Consider the following 18520-nt stretch of genomic DNA (forward strand, 5'->3'; position numbering starts at 1 on the left):
GGAGCTCCCTGGGGGCCCTGCCCTTACCTGGGGGGGTCTCAGCGCCCGGGGGGCCGGGACTCGGTGCCGGGCGGGGGGGTCCCTGTGGCTCCGGGGACGCCGCTTCGCGGTTTGGCGCCGCGCGGCCGCCGTCGCGCTCCGCCCGCTTAAAATGGCGGCCGGGACAAGATGGCGGCGCGCAGCCGCCGTGCCGTACAACATGGCGGCGCCCGGGGCGGAAGTGACGGCTGGCGTCTTCCGTGGCGTGGGGGCGGTGCCGCCCCCGCGGTCACGTGCGGGCGGCGCGTCACTTCCGCTGGCAGCCATGGCGGCGCGCAGGATCATGCGGATCGGTACGGGCTGGGGGGGGGGGCGCCGGAGGCGGGGTTAGAACGCGGTGGGCGGGGTTAGAACGGGGTGGGCGGGGCCGCCGTGGGGTACGGTGGGGGAGCAGGGCCAAAAAGGCGCGGGAGGGGGTGGAGGGGGCGAGGCTGGAGCCTGGAGGCGTGGCCTGGAGGCGTGGGGCGGGGCTCGGGCCTGGCAACGGAGGCGTGACTGGGGATGGGGGCGTGGTTGGCGACTCGGAGGCGGGACTAAGGCGATGGGGCGGGGATTAACGGGGTGTGGGCGGGGCCTGGAGGAGGGGGGGCAGCAACGCGGGGCTAAAAAGGGGAGGGGCTAGTGCCGTGGGGGCGGGGCCTGCGGAGTGGGCAGGGCTTGGGGAGGGGGACGGGGCGGGGGGGGAAGCCCCGGGGGGGCGTGCCCTGTGGTGGTGGGTGGGGCTATGGGGCGGGGCTCACGGCGGTGGGCGTGGCTTTCTTGACCCCGCCCCCTTCCCCCCCCCCCAGCCGAGCGCCAGGCCCGCGCCCTGCGGCCTCTGCCCGCCCCCGCCCAGCGGATCGGCCAATGGCGAGTGGCGTAAGGACACCCCGGGGGGGGGGGGGGGGCGGGGGGTCCCAGGCACCGGGGGGTCCCAGGCACCGGGGTCCCCCCCTGCCCACGCTGTCCCCGTGCCCCCCCCAGGCAGGGCTTCGCCCCCAGCACGGCCGGGTACGGGCCCCTGCGCGACCTCCCCGACTGGGCCTTCGCCGGTGAGAGCCCGGGCCCGGGGGCACCCCAGAGCAGGGGGGAGGGGGGGTACCCCAAAAGGGGGGGACCACACCCCACAAGGGGGGGGGGACCCTAAAATGGGGGGGGGGGGTATCCCAAAATGGGGAGGGCACCCCACAATGGGGGGGGGGCATCCCAAAACGGGGGGGGGGAGGGCTGTGTCCAAAACGTGGGGGGGGCACCCCAAAACAGGGGAGGGGACACCCTAAAAGGGAGGAGGCAGCCTACAATGGGGGGGGGCATCCCAAAACGGGGGGCACCTTAAAATGGGGGGGGGGGGGCATCCCAAAATGGGAGGGGGGTACCCCAAAAGCGGGGGGTCACCCCAAAACGGGGGGGGCACTCTAAAATGGGGGGGGGGGGCATCCCAAAAGGGGGGTGGGGGGCCACCCAAAAGGGGAGGGGACACCCCAAAACGGGGGGGGAGCATCCCAAAAGGGGGGGGGGGGGGGGGCATCCCAAAAGGGGGGGGGCACCCTGGTCCCCGACCCCCCCCATCGCCCCCCAGACGGCCGCCCGGCCCCGCTGTGGAAGGGGCAGCTCCGCCGGCTGCAGGAGAACGAGGCGTTGGCGGTGAGTGGGGGGGGGGGGGGTGACACCGGGGACCCCCCCCGGCATCTGGGTCCCCCCCCCCCAGGGGGACCCCCCCCCCCCCCGGGCCCCCCCCAACCGCCCTGTCCGTCCCCCGCCAGCGCCGGGCCGTGACGCTGAGCCGGGTCCTGGACGCCGCCGCCCAGCGGGGGGACCCCGGGGAGGCCCCCGGCCCCCGCCTGCGCCCCAAGGGCTCCCGGCGCCGCCCAGCGCGTCCCAGTACGGCCCAGTGAGGAGCCCGAGCCCGCGACCGCCGTCCCGGCGCGTCCCAGTGCATCCCAGCGCGTCCCAGTACGGCCCGGCGAGGAGCCCGCGACCCCCGTCCCGGCGCGTCCCGGCGCGTCCCAGCGCGTCCCAGTCCCCGCCGGCGGCGCAGCGGGCGCCCGGCCCCCCCCGTTGTTGCGGCCGCGCCGATAAAACCGGGGTTTTCGCCCCCAAACCGCGGCGTCGCGGCTGCCTGGGGCCGCCCGTCACGCGCCTCCCCTCCCCCCCCCCCTCCCCCGCGCCAGATGTGGCCGCCGCTGACATCAGCGCCCGGGCGCGCGGCCCAGGCACGGGACCGGGGGTGCCGCCAGCTCCCAGTGTCCCCCAGTAACCCCCAGCAACCCCGGCTGCTTCTCCCCGGTGCTCCCAGTGACCCCCTTCGCCTTCCCAGGGCTCCCAGTAGCCCCCGGTCCCTTCCCAGTAAGACCTAATCGCCTCCCAGTGCTCTCAGTAGCCCCCAATCCCTTCCCAGTCCTCCCAGTAACCCCCCTTCTCTTCCCAGTGCTACCAATAGCCTTCAGTCTCTTCCCAGTAAGATCTAATTCCCTCCCAGTGCTCCCAGTAGCCCCCAATCGTTTCTCAGTAAGCCCCAATCCTCTCCCAGTAAGCTACTAATAATCTCTGTTTCTTTCCCCAGTGCTCCCAGTAGTTCCCAATCCCCTCCCAGTAAGCCCCAATCCCATCCCAGGGTTCCCAGTACTCCTCTTTTCTTTTCCCAGTGCTCCCAGTAACCCCCAATCCTCTCCCAGTGCTCCCAGTAAGCCCCCTTTGTCTTCCCAGTGCTCCCAGTAGCCCCCAACCCCCTCCCAGTAGCCCCCAGTTTCCTCCCAGTGCTCCCAGTACCCCCCTTTTATCTTCCCAGTGCCCCCAGTAGCCCCCAACCCCTTCCCAGTAGCCCCCAGCCCCCTCCCAGTAAGCTCTAATCGCTTCCCAGTGCTCCCAGTAATCCCCTTTTCTCTTCCCATTCCTCCCAGTAGCCCCCAATCCCTTCCCAGTGCTCCCAGTAGCCCCCAACCCCCTCCCAGTAGCCCCCAGTCCCTTCCCAGTAGCCCCCAACCCCCTCCCAGTAAGATCTAATAGCTTCCGACTGTTCCCACTAACCCCCTTTTCTCTTCCTGTTCCTCCCAGTAAGCCCCAATTCCCTCCCATTCCTCTCAATAACTTCCAACCCCCTCCCAGTAATCCCCAATCCCCTCCCAGGGCTCCCAGTAACCCTCAGTCCCCTCCCAGTAAGTCCCAATGCCCTCCCAGTACCCCCCTTTTATCTTCCCAGTGCTCCCAGTAACCCCCAATCCTCGCTCAGTAACCCCCAATCCCCTCCCAGTGCTCCCAGTAGCCCCCAATCCTCTCCCAGTAGCCCCCAGTCCCCTCCCAGTAGCCCCCTTTTCTCTTCCCAGTGCTCCCAGTAGCCCCCAATCCCCTCCCAGTAGCCCCCAGTCCCCTCCCAGTGCTCCCAGTAGCCCCCTTTTCTCTTCCTAGTGCTGCCAGTAGCCCCCAATCCCCTCCCAGTAGCCGCCAGTCCCCTTCCAGTGCTCCCAGTACCCCCCTTTTCTCTTCCCAGTGCTCCCAGTAGCCCCCAATCCCCTCCCAGTAGCCCCCAGTCCCCTCCCAGTGCTCCCAGTAGCCCCCTTTTCTATTCCCAGTGCTCCCAGTAGCCCCCAATCCCCTCCCAGGGCTCCCAGTAACCCTCAGTCCCCTCCCAGTAAGTCCCAATGCCCTCCCAGTACCCCCCTTTTCTCTTCCCAGTGCTCCCAGTAACCCCCAATCCTCGCTCAGTGACCCCCAGTCCCCTCCCAGTGCTCCCAGTAGCCCCCAATCCCCTCCCAGTGCTCCCAGTAGCCCCCTTTTCTCTTCCCGGTGCTCCCAGTAGCCCCCAACCCCCTCCCAGTGCTCCCAGCAGCCCCCAAGGCCCTCCCAGTCCCCCCCCCCCCGCCGCTCCCAGTACAAACCATCAGGCGCCGGCGCCCCGCCCCCTCTCCTCCGGGCGTTCCTTTATTAATTATTATTAATTAATTATTAATTATTAACCCCGCCCCTCCTCCCCCCCCGGGGGGCCCGGGCGGCCGGGCGCCCCTCCCCCCTCCCGGCCCGCAGGACGGGGGGGTCGGGCCCCCCCCGGGCCCCCCAAAAACCCCCGAAACGGTAAAAAATCGGCCCCGCCCCCCGCTCTATGTACACCGGGCCCCGCCCCCTCCGCGCAGCCCCGCCCCCTCCGCGCAGCCCCGCCCCCTCCGCGCAGCCCCGCCCCCGCCTGCCTAGCGCCGAGCGCGTCAAGCGGCCCCGCCCCGCCCCCCGCCCCCCCCCGCCGGCCAATCGGGGGCCTCCGCGCCGCGGATGGACCCCGCCCCCCCGGCCCTGCGGTAGGGGAGGGGTCACGGGGGGCGGGGCCTACCGCTGACCTTTCCCAGCCAGGTCAAGGGGCGTGGCCCCTCCCCCCCACCGAGAGGGGGCGGGGCTGAGGCGTGGCCCCGCCCAGAGCACCATGAGGAGGAAAGGGAGGGGGCGTGGCCACGCCAAGCCCCACCCACACCGAGCAGGGGCGGGGCCACGGGGAGGGGGCGGGCACAGCTCCCCACCCCCCCGGAGGCCGCGGGGGGGGGGGGGGGGGCTGGGGCGTGGCCACCGGGGTCCCATGCTGGGGGGGGGGGGGGGGGGGCAGCCCCCGGTGGGTGTGTTCTCCTGGTGGGAGGGGCCTCCAGGGGGCGGGGCCTCCAGGGGGCGGGGCCTCCCGGATGCCCGGCAGCGCTCCCTCGCGGCTCCCAGGGGGGAGATGGGGCGGGGCGGGTGGGTGTGACCCCCGGTGGGCGGGGCCTCCCGGGGCGTGGCCCCTGGGCGTGTCCTCCCCGGGGGCGCGGCCTCGCGGGTCTCCCTCGCGGCTCCCACTGGGGACGGGGAGGGGGGGGAACGGGGCGGGGGGGGGGGGGGGGGGCAGGGGGGCGGCGCCCCAGGGGGCGGAGCCCGGGGCGGGGGGGCGCGTCCCCGGGCGTGTCCCCGGGCGTGTCCCCCGGGCGTGTCCCCCGGGCGTGTCCCCGGGCGCGTCCCCGGGCGCGGCTAGACGCGGGGCAGGAGGGAGCGCTGGCAGCGCAGCAGGCGCTTGGGGGGCCCGCGGCGGCGGCAGAGCAGGGCCAGGGCCGCCAGCCCCCCGGCCGCGCCCAGCAGCGCCAGCGGGGCGGCCACCGCCCCCGCCCCCGCCCCCACCTCGATGACGATGACCTCGGTGTCCCCCCCGTCCCCCGGCTGGGGGGGCGGGGAGGGCGGGGGGGGAGGGGCCCCGTCGGAGTCCCCCCCGCAGCCCAGCCAGTCCCGCAGCACCGATTTGGGGTACCCGGGGGCCACCCGCAGCTGCTGGTTGTCGAACTTCCAGTAGCGGTTCCCCTTGTAGAAGTAGGTGAAGGCTGGGGGGGGACGGGGGGACACGGGAGGGACATGGGGACATTGGGGTGACGGGGGACACGGGGACATGGGGGGGACACGGGGGGACACGGGGACACAGGAGGGACATGGGGACATTGGGGTGATGGGGGACATGGGGGGGACACGGGGGGACAGGGGGACACGGGGACATGGGGACACGAAGGGGACAGAGGGACACGGGGACACAGGAGGGACATGGGGACATTCGGGTGATGGGGGACACAGGGACATGGGGGGGACACGGGGGGACGGGGGGACATTGGGGTGACAGGGGACACGGGGACATGGGGACATGGGGGGGACATGGGGGGACAGGGGGACACGGGAGGGACATGGGGGCGATGGGGAACACAGGGACACGGGGACATGGGGGGACATGAGGGGACGGGGACACAGGAGGGACACGGGGACATTGGGGTGATGGGACGGGGGGACATGGGGACATTGGGGTGATGGGGACATGGGGACACGGGGATTTTGGGGGCATATGGGGACATGGGGGGGATGGGGGACACAGGGAGCATTGGGGAGGGGGGGACACGGGGGGGGGGACACGGGGGGAACATTGGGGGGACGGGGGGAAGGAGGACAGTGGGGGGACATGGGGCATGGAGGGGACAGAGGGGATGTGGGGACACGGGGGGATTTGGGGGGGACACGGGGGGGACACGGGGACAGAGAAGAGATGCCAGTTAGGACCCCGCGCCACCCCCTGCCCCCCGGCGTCCCCCCACGTCCCCCCAGTGTCCCCCCGCCCCCGGCGACCCTCCCCGAGCCCCCGCGTCCCCCCCGCGTCCCCCCCGCGTCCCTCACCATCGTCGGGGCCCATGAAGGCGCCGCGGGGGGACTCGGGGATCCCCCCCCAGACCTCGATGCCCTTGGGGTAGTCGGGGTCCACCGCCCGGCTGTCCTCGTTGAAGCGGTAGTACCTGGGTGGGGACGCGGCCGTGGGCGTGGGGACATCACCGTGGGCGTGGGGACGTTATTGTGGGTGTGGGGACATCACCATGAGCATGGGGACGTCACCGTGAGCACGGGGATGTCACCACGGGCATGGGGACCTCATGGTGGGCATGGGGATGGCCGTGGGGACGCCACTGTGGGCACGGGGACGTCACCGTGGGTCTGGGGACATCGTTGTGGGCATGGGGACGTCACCATGGGCATGGAGACGTCACCACATGCATGGGGACATCATTGTGGGCATGGGAATGGCCATGGGGACATCACCACAGGCATGGGGATGTCACCATGGGTCTGAGGACACCATTGTGGGCATGGGGACCTCGTGGTGGGGATGGGGATGGCCGTGGGGACACCACTGTGGGCACGGGGACGTCACCGTGGGCATGGGGACGTCATCGTGGGCATGGGGATGGTCGTGGGGACATCACCATGAGCATGGGGACATCATCATGGGGACGTCACTGTGAGCACAGGGATGTCACCACGGGCATGGGGACCTCATGGTGGGCATGGGGATGGCCGTGGGGACGCCACTGTGGGCATGGGGACGTCACCATGGGTCTGAGGACACCATTGTGGGCATGGGGACCTCGTGGTGGGGATGGGGACATCACCACGGGCATGGGGATGTCACCATGGGTGTGGGGACCCCATCATGGGCATGGGGACATCGCCGCAGACGTAGGGATGAGGACGTCACCGTGGGGACAGGGGATGGGGGTGAGGACAGGGAGAGGGCCCAGGGAGGTGACAAGGAGGGGACAAGGAGGTTCCAGCATGTCCCAAGAGGCGGCAGGAGCGTGAGAGGAGGTGACAGAGGGGACAAGGAGGGGACAGGAAGGTCCCAGAAGGTCCCGAGAGGTGCCAGCAGGTGACAGAGAGGTGAGGAGAAGGTTCCAAGAGGTCCCAAAAGGTCCCAGGAGGTGCCAAAGGTCCCAGAAAACCCCAGAAAGTCCCAAGAGGTTCCCAAGATGTCCCAGAAGGTCCCCAAAGGTCCCAGAAGATCCCAGGAGGTTCCTGGATGTGCCAGGAGGTGCCAGAGAGCTGAGAGGAGGTGACAGAGGTGCCAAGAAGGTCCCAAGAGGCCCCAGGAAGTGCCAGAAGGTCCCAGAAGGTCCCAAGAGGTCTCAGAAGGTCCCAAGAGGTCCCAGGAAGTGCCAGAAGGTCCCCAAAGATCCCAGAAGATCCTAGAAGGTCCCAAGAGGCCCCAGGAAGTGCCAGAAGGTCCCCAAAGGTCCCAGGAGGTCCCAGAACATCCCCAAAGGTCCCAGGAGGTCCCAAGAGGTCCCCGGAGGCCCCAGGAAGTGCCAGAAGGTCCCCAAAGATCCCAGAACATCCTAGAAGGATCTTGCTACCAAGAGGTCACAAGAGGCCCCAGGAAGTGCCAGAAGGTCCCCAAAAGTCCCAGAAGATCCCAGAAGGTCCCAGGAAGTCCCAGGAGGTCCCAGGAGGTCCCAGGAAGTGCCAGAAGGTCCCAAGAGGTTCAAGGAGGTCCCCAAAGATCCCAGGAGGTCCCAAGAGGTCCCAGAAGATCCCAGGAAGTCCCAAGTGATCCCAGAAGGTTCCCAAAGATCCCAGGAGGTCCCAGGAAGTCCCAGAAGGTCCCTGGATGTCCCCAAAGATCCCAGGAGGTCCCAAGAGGTCCCAGGAGTTCCCCAGAGGTTCCCAAAGATCCTGGGAGGTTCCCAAAGGTCCCAGGAGGTCCCAAGTGGTCCCTGGATATCCCCAAAGATCCCAGGAGGTCCCCAGAGGTCCCCAAAGATCCCAGGAGGTCCCAAGTGGTCCCAGAAGGTTCCCAAAGATCCCAGGAGGTCCCAAGAGGTCCCAGGAGGTCCCCAGAGGTTCCCAAAGATCCCAAGAGGTCCCAGGAGGTCCCAGGAGGTCCCAGGAGGTCCCCAGAGGTCCCCGGAGGTCCCCGGCCGTGCCACCCACTTGTTTCCCCGGAAGAAGTAGGTCTTGCCGCTGGGCAGCCAGAGCAGGGCGGCGTCCAGGCGGTCGGTGGGCACCCCCCGGCCCAGGTCCCGCAGCGCCCGCGGGTACCCGGGCTCCAGCACCGCCTCGTCGAACACCCAGTGCTTGTCCCCTGCGCCGGGGCGGGGCCGGGGGCGGGGCCGGGGGCGGGGCGCCGTCACCTCCTCGGCCCCACGGGGGACGCCCGTGCCCTCGGCCCCGCCCCCAAGCCCTCGGCCCCGTGTCCCCATCTCCAACCTCTTGTCCCCATCCCACGTCCCCACCTCCACCCCCACGTCCCCATCCCCATCTCCACCTCCGTGTCCCCATCCCATGTCCCCATCTCCACCCCCAGGTCCCCATCCCCGTGTCCCCATCTCCATGTCCACGTCCCCATCCCCATCTCCACCCCCTTGTCCCCATGTCCATGTCGCCACCTCCACCCCCAGGTACTCGTCTCCACCCCCACGTCCCCATGTCCATCTACACCTTCATGTCCCCACCCCCATGTCCCCATCTCCATCCCCGTGTCCCCATTTCCATCTCCACGTCCCCATCCCCATCCCCGTGTCCCCATCCTCATGTCCATCCCCGTGTCCCCAACCCCATCTCCACCTCCATGTCCTCATCCCCGTGTCCCCAACCCCATGTCCCCACCTCCATCCCCATCTCCACCTCCGTGTCCCCATCATGTCCCCATCCCCATGTCCCTACCTCTACCCCCCTGTTCCCACCTCCACCCCCAGGTCCCCATGCCCATCTCCACCTCTGTGTCCCCATCCCACGTCCCCACCTCCACCCCCACATCCCCATCCCCGTATCTCCATCCCCGTGTGTCCCCATCCCACGTCCCCATCTCCATCCCCGTGTCCTCATGTCCATCTCCAACCCCATGTCCCCATCTCCACCTCCATATCCCCATCCCCATGTCCCCATCTCCATCCCCACGTCCCCACCTCCACCCCCAGGTACTCGTCTCCATCCCCACGTCCCCACGTCCCCGCGCCCGCCTCCCCTCCCCGCCGTCCCCGCCCGGCGCCCACCTTTGAAGAAGACGAACTTGCCGTCCTTCCTCTCGTAGGCGGTGTTGATGTTGGCGGGCAGCCCCACCCAGAAGTGCCCGATGGGCAGCGGGTACCCGTCCATCACCCGCCGGTCCCGCACGCGCCAGAACCACCGCTCCTGCCCCGGGGACGCCGCGTCACTGCGCCGTCACGCCCTCGCGGGGGCGGCCCCGGCACGGCCGCGGCGACACCTCCGCCCCCGCCCCCCGGCCCCGTGTCCTTCTCCCCATCCCCGTGTCGTCATCATCCCCATGATGTCCTCCCCATCCCGTACCGCCATCACGTCCTCATCCCCGCGTCTCCATGTCCTTGTCCTGGTCCCCATCCCCACGTCCTCGTGTCCTTATCCCCATCCCCACGTCCCCGTCCTCATCCCCATGTCCCCATGTCCTTGTCCTGGTCCCCATCCCCACGTCCCCGTCTCCATCCCCACGTCCTCATCCCCACGTCCTCGTGTCCTTGTCCCCATCCCCACGTCCCTGTCCCCATCCCCACGTCCCCATCCCCACATCCCCATCCCCACGTCCCCATGTCCATCCCCACGTCCCCGTCCCCACGTCCCCATCTCCATCCCCACGTCCCCATCCCCACGTCCCCATCTCCATCCCCACGTCCCCATCTCCATCCCCATGCCCCGTCTCCACGTCCCCATCCCCATGTCCCCATCCCCACATCTCCATGTCCATCCCCACGTCCCCACGTCCCCATCTCCATCCCCACGTCCCCATCTCCATCCCCACGTCCCCACCGCCCTGTCCCCCTGTCCTCGCCCCCACGCCTCCCCCGTCCCACCTTGAAGACAAACATCTCCCCGCGCAGCATGGCGATGGTGTCGAAGTTCCCGTCGCAGATCCGGGGGCCGTAGGGGGGCCCGGGGGGCCGGTCGGGGCTGCGGGGCCGGGCGGTGGTGTGGGGGCCGGCAGGCGGCCAGCTGGGACCCGTCCCCGTCCCTGCGGGGACGCCGTCAGCAGCGGGGTGGGGGGGGGGGACGGACACGGGACACGGGGTTGGGGGGCGTGCAGGGAGTTGGGGGGGGCTGGGGGGCCAAACCATAGAGCTGCTGGATGCCACGGCGGTCGTCGTCGGGGAGGACGAAGGCTTCGGTGTCCATCCATTGGTAGAAGGGGGCCATGATGGCCGAGGGGTCGCTGGAGTGCTCCAGCCCCAGCGCGTGGCCCAGCTCGTGCACGGCCACCAGGAAGAGGTCGTTCCCTGGGGCGGAGGAGACGAGGGGGAGACGTCAGTGGTCCCGACTGGGCCAAGTAGGGCCCGAACTGGGGCGAGGAGACCTCCTTGGAGCTCACTGAGCTGAGAAGGGCCCTCAATGGGGACGAGGACATCCCCGTGGCCCTGCCTGGGTCATGGAAGACCCTAAATGGGGTTGAGGAGACCTCCTTGGAGCTCATTGACCCAAGAAGGACCCGAAATGGGGACGAGGAGACCTCCTTGGAGCTCATTGACCCAAGAAGGACCCTAAACTGGGACAAGGACATCCCCATGGTCCTCCCTGGCTCATGGAAGACCCTAAATTGGGATGAGGAGACCTCCTTGGAGCTCATTGACCCAAGAAGGGCCCTAAATTGGGATCAGGACATCACCATGGGCCTCCCCGGGTCATGGAAGACCCTAAATGGGGACGAGGACATCCCCGTGGCCCTCCCTGGGCCATGGAAGACCCTAAACGGGGACGAGGACACCTCCGTATCCTTGACTGGTCCAGACCGGCTCCACGACCTGGACGGGGACACCTCCAGCTCCCCGCCTGGCCCGAGGACAATCCGTGTTCGGGTTGAGGCCACCCCTCGTCGCCGCTCACCGCTGAGGTCATCGTTGCGGGCGGTCCAGGGCTCGGCGCCATCGAAGTGGGTGTCTCCGCCGATGTGGGGCCCGGGGAAGTAGGCGTGGGCCAGGAAGCCGCCTTCTCCGTCGAAGGGGGTGCTGTCCCCGTGGAAGCCCTCGGCGAAGAAGATCATGATGTCCGCCTGGGGCGCCCGGCCCTGCCGCACCTCCCCGTAGGGCACCTCCCGGAACCGCAGCGGGGTGGCGGCCGCCCACACGCCGAAAGCCCGGCGGATGGCCCCGAACGTCCCGGCCTCCCCCACCTTGGGGGTGTAGTTCTGGATGCTGGAGGAGAAGACCACGGCCGTCGGCGCCGGCACCGCCACCGCCTCGCCGGACGATGTTCTCCTGGTGCTCCCCCCCCCGCCCGCCTCCACCCTGCCCTTACCAGAAGGTGATCTCCTGGTGCTCCCACTTCATGCCCTGGATGGCGTAGCGCCGGCGCCGCACGTTGGCCTTGATTTCTGCCCCGAACTTGTCAGGGACGCCGCAGCGGGGGCGACGCATGGCCCTGGGGGGTGGGGGGAGAGGTGTACGTCGGGGTGGTCGGGAGACCTCCAAGGGGACCCCCCTGAAAGGGCCTCGGCGGTGTTGGAGGACCTACAAGCCAACTGCCGATGAGGTTTGGACCCACAGCACGGCACGAGCTAATGGGGGCTGGAGGACCTACAAGCCAACCGCCGTTGGTGGCAGCCGGAGGACCTACAACCCAACCGCCGCTGATGAGGACTGGAGGACTTCAAGCCCAACCACCGTTGGTGGCAGCTGGAGGACCTACAACCCAACCGCCGCTGATGAGGACTGGAGGACTTCAAGCCCAACCACCGTTGGTGGCAGCTGGAGGACCTACAACCCAACCACTGATGCCATCAAGACGACTGACAACCCAAACATCACCGGTGACACGCCGATGATCATTGGTGACGCCTGGAGGACCAAACGCCTCAGCTGTCATCGATGGCCTTTGGAGGACCTACAACCGCAGTGATGATGCCTGGAGGGCCTCCAGCCTCCCTGCCATGGGTGACGCTTGGAGGACCAACAGCCCAGCTCTTGCTGAGATGCTTGGAGGACCAACAGCCCAACTACCGTTGGTGAAAGCCCGACAGCCCAACTACCATTGACGACCTCTGGAGGACCTACAACCCAACGGTCACTGATCCCTCCTGGAGGACCTACAACCCAACGGTCACCGATCCGTCCTGGAGGACCTACAACCCAACGGTCACTGGTGGCTCCTGGAGGACCTACAACCCAACGGTCACCGAGCCCTCCTGGAGGACCTACAACCCAACCGTCACTGATGGCTCCTGGAGGACCTACAACCCAACTGTCACTGATGGCTCCTGGAGGACCTACAACCCAACCGTCACTGATGGCTCCTGGAGGACCTACAACCTAACGGTCACCGATGGCTCCTGGAGGACCTACAACCCAACGGTCGCCGATCCCTCCTGGAGGACCTACAACCCAACGGTCACCGATCCCTCCTGGAGGACCTACAACCCAACCGTCACCGATCCGTCCTGGAGGACCTACAACCCAGCGGTCACCGATGGCTCCTGGAGGACCTACAACCCAACCGTCACCGATCCCTCCTGGAGGACCTACAACCCAACGGTCACCAATGGCTCCTGGAGGACCTACAACCCAACCGTCACTGATCCCTCCTGGAGGACCTACAACCCAACGGTCAGCGATCCCTCCTGGAGGACCTACAACCCAACGGTCACCAATGGCTCCTGGAGGACCTACAACCCAGCGGTCACCGATGGCTCCTGGAAGACCTACAACCCAACCGTCACCGATCCCTCCTGGAGGACCTACAACCCAACGGTCACCGATGGCTCCTGGAGGACCTACAACCCAACGGTCAGCGATCCCTCCTGGAGGACCTACAACCCAACGGTCACCAATGGCTCCTGGAGGACCTACAACCCAACCGTCACTGATCCCTCCTGGAGGACCTACAACCCAACGGTCAGCGATCCCTCCTGGAGGACCTACAACCCAACGGTCACCAATGGCTCCTGGAGGACCTACAACCCAGCGGTCACCGATGGCTCCTGGAAGACCTACAACCCAACCGTCACCGATCCCTCCTGGAGGACCTACAACCCAACGGTCACCGATGGCTCCTGGAGGACCTACAACCCAACCGTCACCGATCCCTCCTGGAGGACCTACAACCCAACCGTCACCGATCCCTCCTGGAGGACCTACAACCCAACGGTCACCGATGGCTCCTGGAGGACCTACAACCCAACGGTCACCGAGCCCTCCTGGAGGACCTACAACCCAACGGTCGCCCCCCAGCCACGGCCGGGGCTGCCGGGAGGACCAAGCCCCGCCACGGGCCCCACCTGAGGGTCTCGGCGTCGGCGGTGCCGGTGACGGTGAGCCCGTAGAAGCGCTGCATGGCGGCCAGGGCGGCCGAGAGGGACTGGGGCGAGCGTTGCGTGTGGGTCCGCAGGTCGCCGGGGGGCAGGTAGCCATATTGCTGCAGCCACGCCTGGGTGGAGGAGGGGCAGGGGTGGGGTTTATTTTTTTTGGGGGGGGGGGGGGGACAGGGGAACCGGTAGCGTCCCCCCCAAATCCTCCCCCGCGCCCGAATTAGCACCCGGCAATTACCGGCCCCCGCGGGGTTATTCTGGGCCAGCGTCCGTCTGTCCTGCGGTCACCCCCCACACACACACACACACACACCTCCCCACCGTCCGTCTGTCCCGTCCCGTGATTTCTGGCAGGACGCTGGGTCCCGTGTCGTGTCCCCCCCGCCCCTCCCCCATGCCGGTGGGGGGGGGGGGGCGGGGGGAGCGGGGGAGGGAGGCGGTTTGGCAGGAGGAGGGATGGAAAGTTGGACGGAGGGAGGGCGGTGGAGGGGGGGAGAGGGAAGGACGGACGGACGGACGGACGGACGGATCGGTGGCGGGGTTGGCGGGTGGCGGGACAGACGGACGGCGGGAGGGAGAGGTGGCCGGAGGGGCGGCCGGAGGGGCGCAGGGATGGACGCTTGGGCGGACAGACGGACAGTTGGGTGGACGGATGGACGCTCGGGTGGACGGACGGACACTCGGGCGGACAGACGGACGCTCGGGCGGAGGGATGGAGGGCAGAGAGGCGGACAGACGGCCGGAGGACGGACAGATGACCGGCCGGCCTTTCCGAGGGGCGGGTGGGTGGACAGACAGACCGATGGGGGGAGGCAGACGGACGGACAGACGGACAGATGACGGACAGAGCCCTCCCCGCTGCGGTCGGGGGTGGGGGGGGGTGGGGGGGGAAATGCAGGGGAAAAAAAAAGCGGAAGTGCCGGGGGGGGGGGGGGGGGGGAATAATGGGAAAATTGGGGGGGGGGGGGGTAAAAAAAGGCCGAAAGAGGCAAAAAGGGGAGGAAGAGGAAGGAGCGAGGGGAAACGTGGCCGGGGAGGAGCGGGGGGGGAGCGGGAACAAAGGAATGGGAAAGTTGGCAGCGGAGGAGTGGGAGGGGAGCGGGAACCGCGGCCCGGGCTGGGACCCGCGGGGACCCCGGGGACCCCTCCCCGTGGAGGGGACCCCCACAGCCCTGGGCCCCAAGGAGGGGACCCCCCGAATCCTGGGTCCCCGTGGAGGGGACCCCCAGAGCCCTGGGCCCCAAGGAGGGGACCCCCCGAATCCTGGGTCCCCGTGGAGGGGACCCCCAGAGCCCCCCGTCCCATGGAGGGGACCCCCAGAATCCTGGGTCCCTATGGAGGGGACCCCCAGAATCCAGCGCCCCATGGAGGGGACCCCCAGAATCCAGCGCCCCATGGAGGGGACCCCCCCAGAGCCCCCGTCCCAAGGAGGGGACCCCCAGAGCCCTGGGTCCCCATGGAGGGGGTCCCCCAGATGTTTGGGTCCTGATAGAGGGGGTACCCCCAGAGCCCCCCGTCCCATGGAGGGGACGGACCCCCCCAGCCTCCCTCCTTCATGGAGGGGACCCCCAGACCCCTGCGTCCCCAAGGAGGGGACCCCCAGAGCCCTGGGTCCCCATGGAGGGGACCCCCCCAGAGCCCCCCTCCCCATGGAGGGGACCCCCCCAGAGCCCTGGGTCCCCAGGGAGGGGGGTCCCCCAGGTCCCGTGGAGGGGGGACCCCCCCATACCTTGGATCCCCATGGAGGGGATCCCCCCAAGCCCCCCGTCCCATGGAGGGGACCCCCAGACCCCTGCGTCCCCATGGAGGGCACCCCCCCAGATGTTTGGGTCCCGATAGAGGGGGTCCCCCCCGGACGCCTGCGTCCCATGGAGGGGGGGGACCCCCACATCCCTCGGATCCCCATGGAGGGGACCCCCAGATACCTGCAGACCCCTGGGTCCCCGTGGAGGGGGACCCCCAGATCTTTGGGTCCCCGAGGAGGGGGGGGGGGGGACCCCGGACTTTTGGGTCCCCGTGGAGGGGGGGGGAGACCCCCAAATACCCCGTGGACCCCCAGATTCCTGCAGACCCCTGGCTCCCCACGGAGGGGCCCCCCCCGGGGGACTCCTGCATCCCCATGGAGGGGGGGACCCCCACATCCCTTGGGTCCCCATGGAGGGGCCCCCCCACCCCATGCCGGGGGCCCCCCCATAAGATCCCCCCCCCGCTTTCCCGCACATGGGTCCGTCCGGATGCCCGGGTCCCCCTGGAGGGGTGCGAAGCCCGGACCGGGGGGGGGGGGGGATGGGATGGGGGGGTCGGGGGGGGGTGGGGGGGGTGGGGGTCTCACCTCGGGGCTGAAGCGAGGCTGGGGGGCGGCGGGGGGGGGCAGGGCCCCGAGCAGGAGCCCCAGCAGCAGGGCCGGGGCCATGGTGCCGGTCGGGGCTGCTCTGGGCTCGGCCGGGCGGTGCCGGGGGGAAGGCACCGGGGGGGCGGTGCCGGGGGGGGGGGGGGGGGGAGGGAGGGGGGGGGCCCGGCCTAAATTGGGGAGGGGAGGGGGGGGAGGGGGGTGTTGTACCCCCGGCAGCCGCCAGGGGGCGCTGCAGCTCCCGCCCGCCCCCCCCCCCCCCCCAGGTGGGGGGATGGGCTGTCCAGACGGGTGGGGGAGGGGCAGGATGTGGGCCAACCCCCCCCTCCCCCCCCCCCCCCCTACTCAGCACCTTCCCCGCTGACTCAGCGTCCGGGAGGCTCTGACGTCATCATCCTGGGGGGGGGGACACCCCACCACCCCCCCACCCCCCCCGTCCTCAAGGGACCCAGCGTAAGGGCTCCGTGGGGGTCCCTGGGGGGCACTTGGGGGTCCCTATGGGGCATTTGTGGTCCCTATGGGGCATTTGGGGGGTCCCTGGGGGGTATTTGGGGTCCCCATGGGGTATTTGGGGTCCCTGGGGGGGTATTGAGGGGTCCCTATGAGGTACTTGGGGGCCCTATAGGGTATTTGGGGTCCCTATGGGGCACTTAGGGGTCCCCATGGGGTATTTGAGGGCCCCTATGGGGTATTTGGGGTATCTATGGGGGTATTTGGGGTCCCTATGGGGTATTTGGGGTATCTATGGGGGTATTTGGGGTCCCCATGGGGCACTTAGGGGTCCCTATGGGGTATTCGGGGACCCTGGAGGGTGTTTGGGGTGCCTATGCGGTATTTCGGGGTCCCTGGGGGGTATTTGGGGTCCCCATGGGGTACCTGGGGGTCCCTATGGGGTATCTGGGGGGTCCCTGGGGGGTATGTGGGGGTCCCAGGGGGTATTTGGGGTCCCTATGGGGCACTTGGGGGTCTCTATGGGGCACTTGGGGGTCCCTATGGGGCATTTGGAGGTCCCTATGGGGCACTTGGGGGTCGTTATGGGGTATTTGGGGGTCCCTATGGGGCATTTGGGGGGTCCCTATGGGGCACTTGGGGGTCCCTATGGGGTATTTGGGGGGTCCCTATGGGGCACTTAGGGGTCCCCATGGGGTATTTGAGGGCCCCTATGGGGTATTTGGGGTATCTATGGGGGTATTTGGGGTCCCTATGGGGTATTTGGGGTATCTATGGGGGTATTTGGGGTCCCCATGGGGCACTTAGGGGTCCCTCGGGGGTATCTGGGGTCCCTATGGGGAACTTAGGGGTCCCTATGGGGTATTTCGGGGTCCCTGGGGGGTATTTGGGGTCCCCATGGGGTACCTGGGGGTCCCTATGGGGTATCTGGGGGGTCCCTGGGGGGTATGTGGGGGTCCCAGGGGGTATTTGGGGTCCCTATGGGGCACTTGGGGGTCTCTATGGGGCACTTGGGGGTCCCTATGGGGCATTTGGAGGTCCCTGTGGGGCACTTGGGGGTCCCTATGGGGCATTTGGAGGTCCCTGTGGGGCACTTGGGGGGTCCCTATGGGGCACTTGGGGGTCCCTATGGGGTATTTGGGGGGTCCCTATGGGGCACTTAGGGGTCCCCATGGGGTATTTGAGGGCCCCTATGGGGTATTTGGGGTATCTATGGGGGTATTTGGGGTCCCTATGGGGTATTTGGGGTATCTATGGGGGTATTTGGGGTCCCCATGGGGCACTTAGGGGTCCCTCGGGGGTATCTGGGGTCCCTATGGGGAACTTAGGGGTCCCTATGGGGTATTTCGGGGTCCCTGGGGGGTATTTGGGGTCCCCATGGGGTACCTGGGGGTCCCTATGGGGTATCTGGGGGGTCCCCTGGGGGGTATGTGGGGGTCCCAGGGGGTATTTGGGGTCCCTATGGGGCACTTGGGGGTCTCTATGGGGCACTTGGGGGTCCCTATGGGGCATTTGGAGGTCCCTGTGGGGCACTTGGGGGTCCCTATGGGGCATTTGGAGGTCCCTGTGGGGCACTTGGGGGGTCCCTATGGGGCACTTGGGGGTCCCTATGGGGTATTTGGGGGGTCCCTATGGGGCACTTAGGGGTCCCCATGGGGTATTTGAGGGCCCCTATGGGGTATTTGGGGTATCTATGGGGGTATTTGGGGTCCCTATGGGGTATTTGGGGTATCTATGGGGGTATTTGGGGTCCCCATGGGGCACTTAGGGGTCCCTCGGGGGTATCTGGGGTCCCTATGGGGAACTTAGGGGTCCCTATGGGGTATTTCGGGGTCCCTGGGGGGTATTTGGGGTCCCCATGGGGTACCTGGGGGTCCCTATGGGGTATCTGGGGGGTCCCTGGGGGGTATTTGGGGGTCCCAGGGGGTATTTGGGGTCCCTATGGGGCACTTGGGGGTCCCTATGGGGTATTTGGGGGGTCCCTATGGGGCACTTGGGGGTCTCTATGGGGTATTTGGGGTCCCTATGGGGCACTTGGGGGTCCCTATGGGGCATTTGGGGGTCCCTATGGGGCACTTAGGGGGTCCCTATGGGGTATTTGGGGTCCCCGGGCACCCGTGGGTCCCTCTCAGCCCTTAGGGGCTGCCCCG

At 68.5% G+C, this 18520-nt stretch overlaps 2 protein-coding genes across 2 annotated transcripts; one reads left to right on the forward strand and one right to left on the reverse strand.

Annotated features, from left to right (window-relative positions):
• Positions 1–266: 266 nt before the first annotated feature.
• Positions 267–1964, forward strand: MRPL52 (mitochondrial ribosomal protein L52). Its single transcript, XM_075490735.1, has 5 exons — positions 267–332; positions 828–897; positions 1003–1070; positions 1598–1662; positions 1782–1964. The coding sequence occupies exons 1-5, from the start codon at positions 305–307 to the stop codon at positions 1911–1913; spliced, it is 363 nt and encodes a 120-aa protein (XP_075346850.1). The 5' UTR covers positions 267–304; the 3' UTR covers positions 1914–1964.
• Positions 1965–4964: 3000 nt separating this feature from the next.
• MMP14 (matrix metallopeptidase 14) lies at positions 4965–16025 on the reverse strand. The gene is made up of 10 exons (XM_075490728.1): positions 15903–16025; positions 13541–13689; positions 11566–11688; positions 11155–11462; positions 10389–10550; positions 10131–10288; positions 9318–9456; positions 8257–8407; positions 6172–6287; positions 4965–5339 (listed from the first exon to the last, which is right to left on the reverse strand). The coding sequence occupies exons 1-10, from the start codon at positions 15981–15983 to the stop codon at positions 4996–4998; spliced, it is 1731 nt and encodes a 576-aa protein (XP_075346843.1). The 5' UTR covers positions 15984–16025; the 3' UTR covers positions 4965–4995.
• Positions 16026–18520: the final 2495 nt, after the last annotated feature.

Source organism: Mycteria americana, unplaced genomic scaffold (genome assembly GCF_035582795.1).
Source record: "Mycteria americana isolate JAX WOST 10 ecotype Jacksonville Zoo and Gardens unplaced genomic scaffold, USCA_MyAme_1.0 Scaffold_98, whole genome shotgun sequence".
Lineage (NCBI taxonomy): Eukaryota > Metazoa > Chordata > Aves > Ciconiiformes > Ciconiidae > Mycteria > Mycteria americana.

Bases quoted from the DNA above. Each gene is read 5' to 3' on its own strand.
- MRPL52 (XM_075490735.1), top strand. From the start codon at position 305: ATGGCGGCGCGCAGGATCATGCGGATCG. The intron at 333-827 runs GTACGGGCTGGG...CCCCCCCCCCAG, and splicing joins GCGCAGGATCATGCGGATCG to CCGAGCGCCAGGCCCGCGCC. The intron at 1,663-1,781 runs GTGAGTGGGGGG...GTCCCCCGCCAG, and splicing joins AGGAGAACGAGGCGTTGGCG to CGCCGGGCCGTGACGCTGAG.
- MMP14 (XM_075490728.1), bottom strand. From the start codon at position 15,983: ATGGCCCCGGCCCTGCTGCTGGGGCTCCTGCTCGGGGCCCTGCCCCCC. The intron at 11,463-11,565 runs GTAAGGGCAGGG...CTTCTCCTCCAG, and splicing joins CACCAGGAGATCACCTTCTG to CATCCAGAACTACACCCCCA. The intron at 6,288-8,256 runs GTGGGTGGCACG...GTCCCCACCCAG, and splicing joins TACTTCTTCCGGGGAAACAA to GTACTACCGCTTCAACGAGG.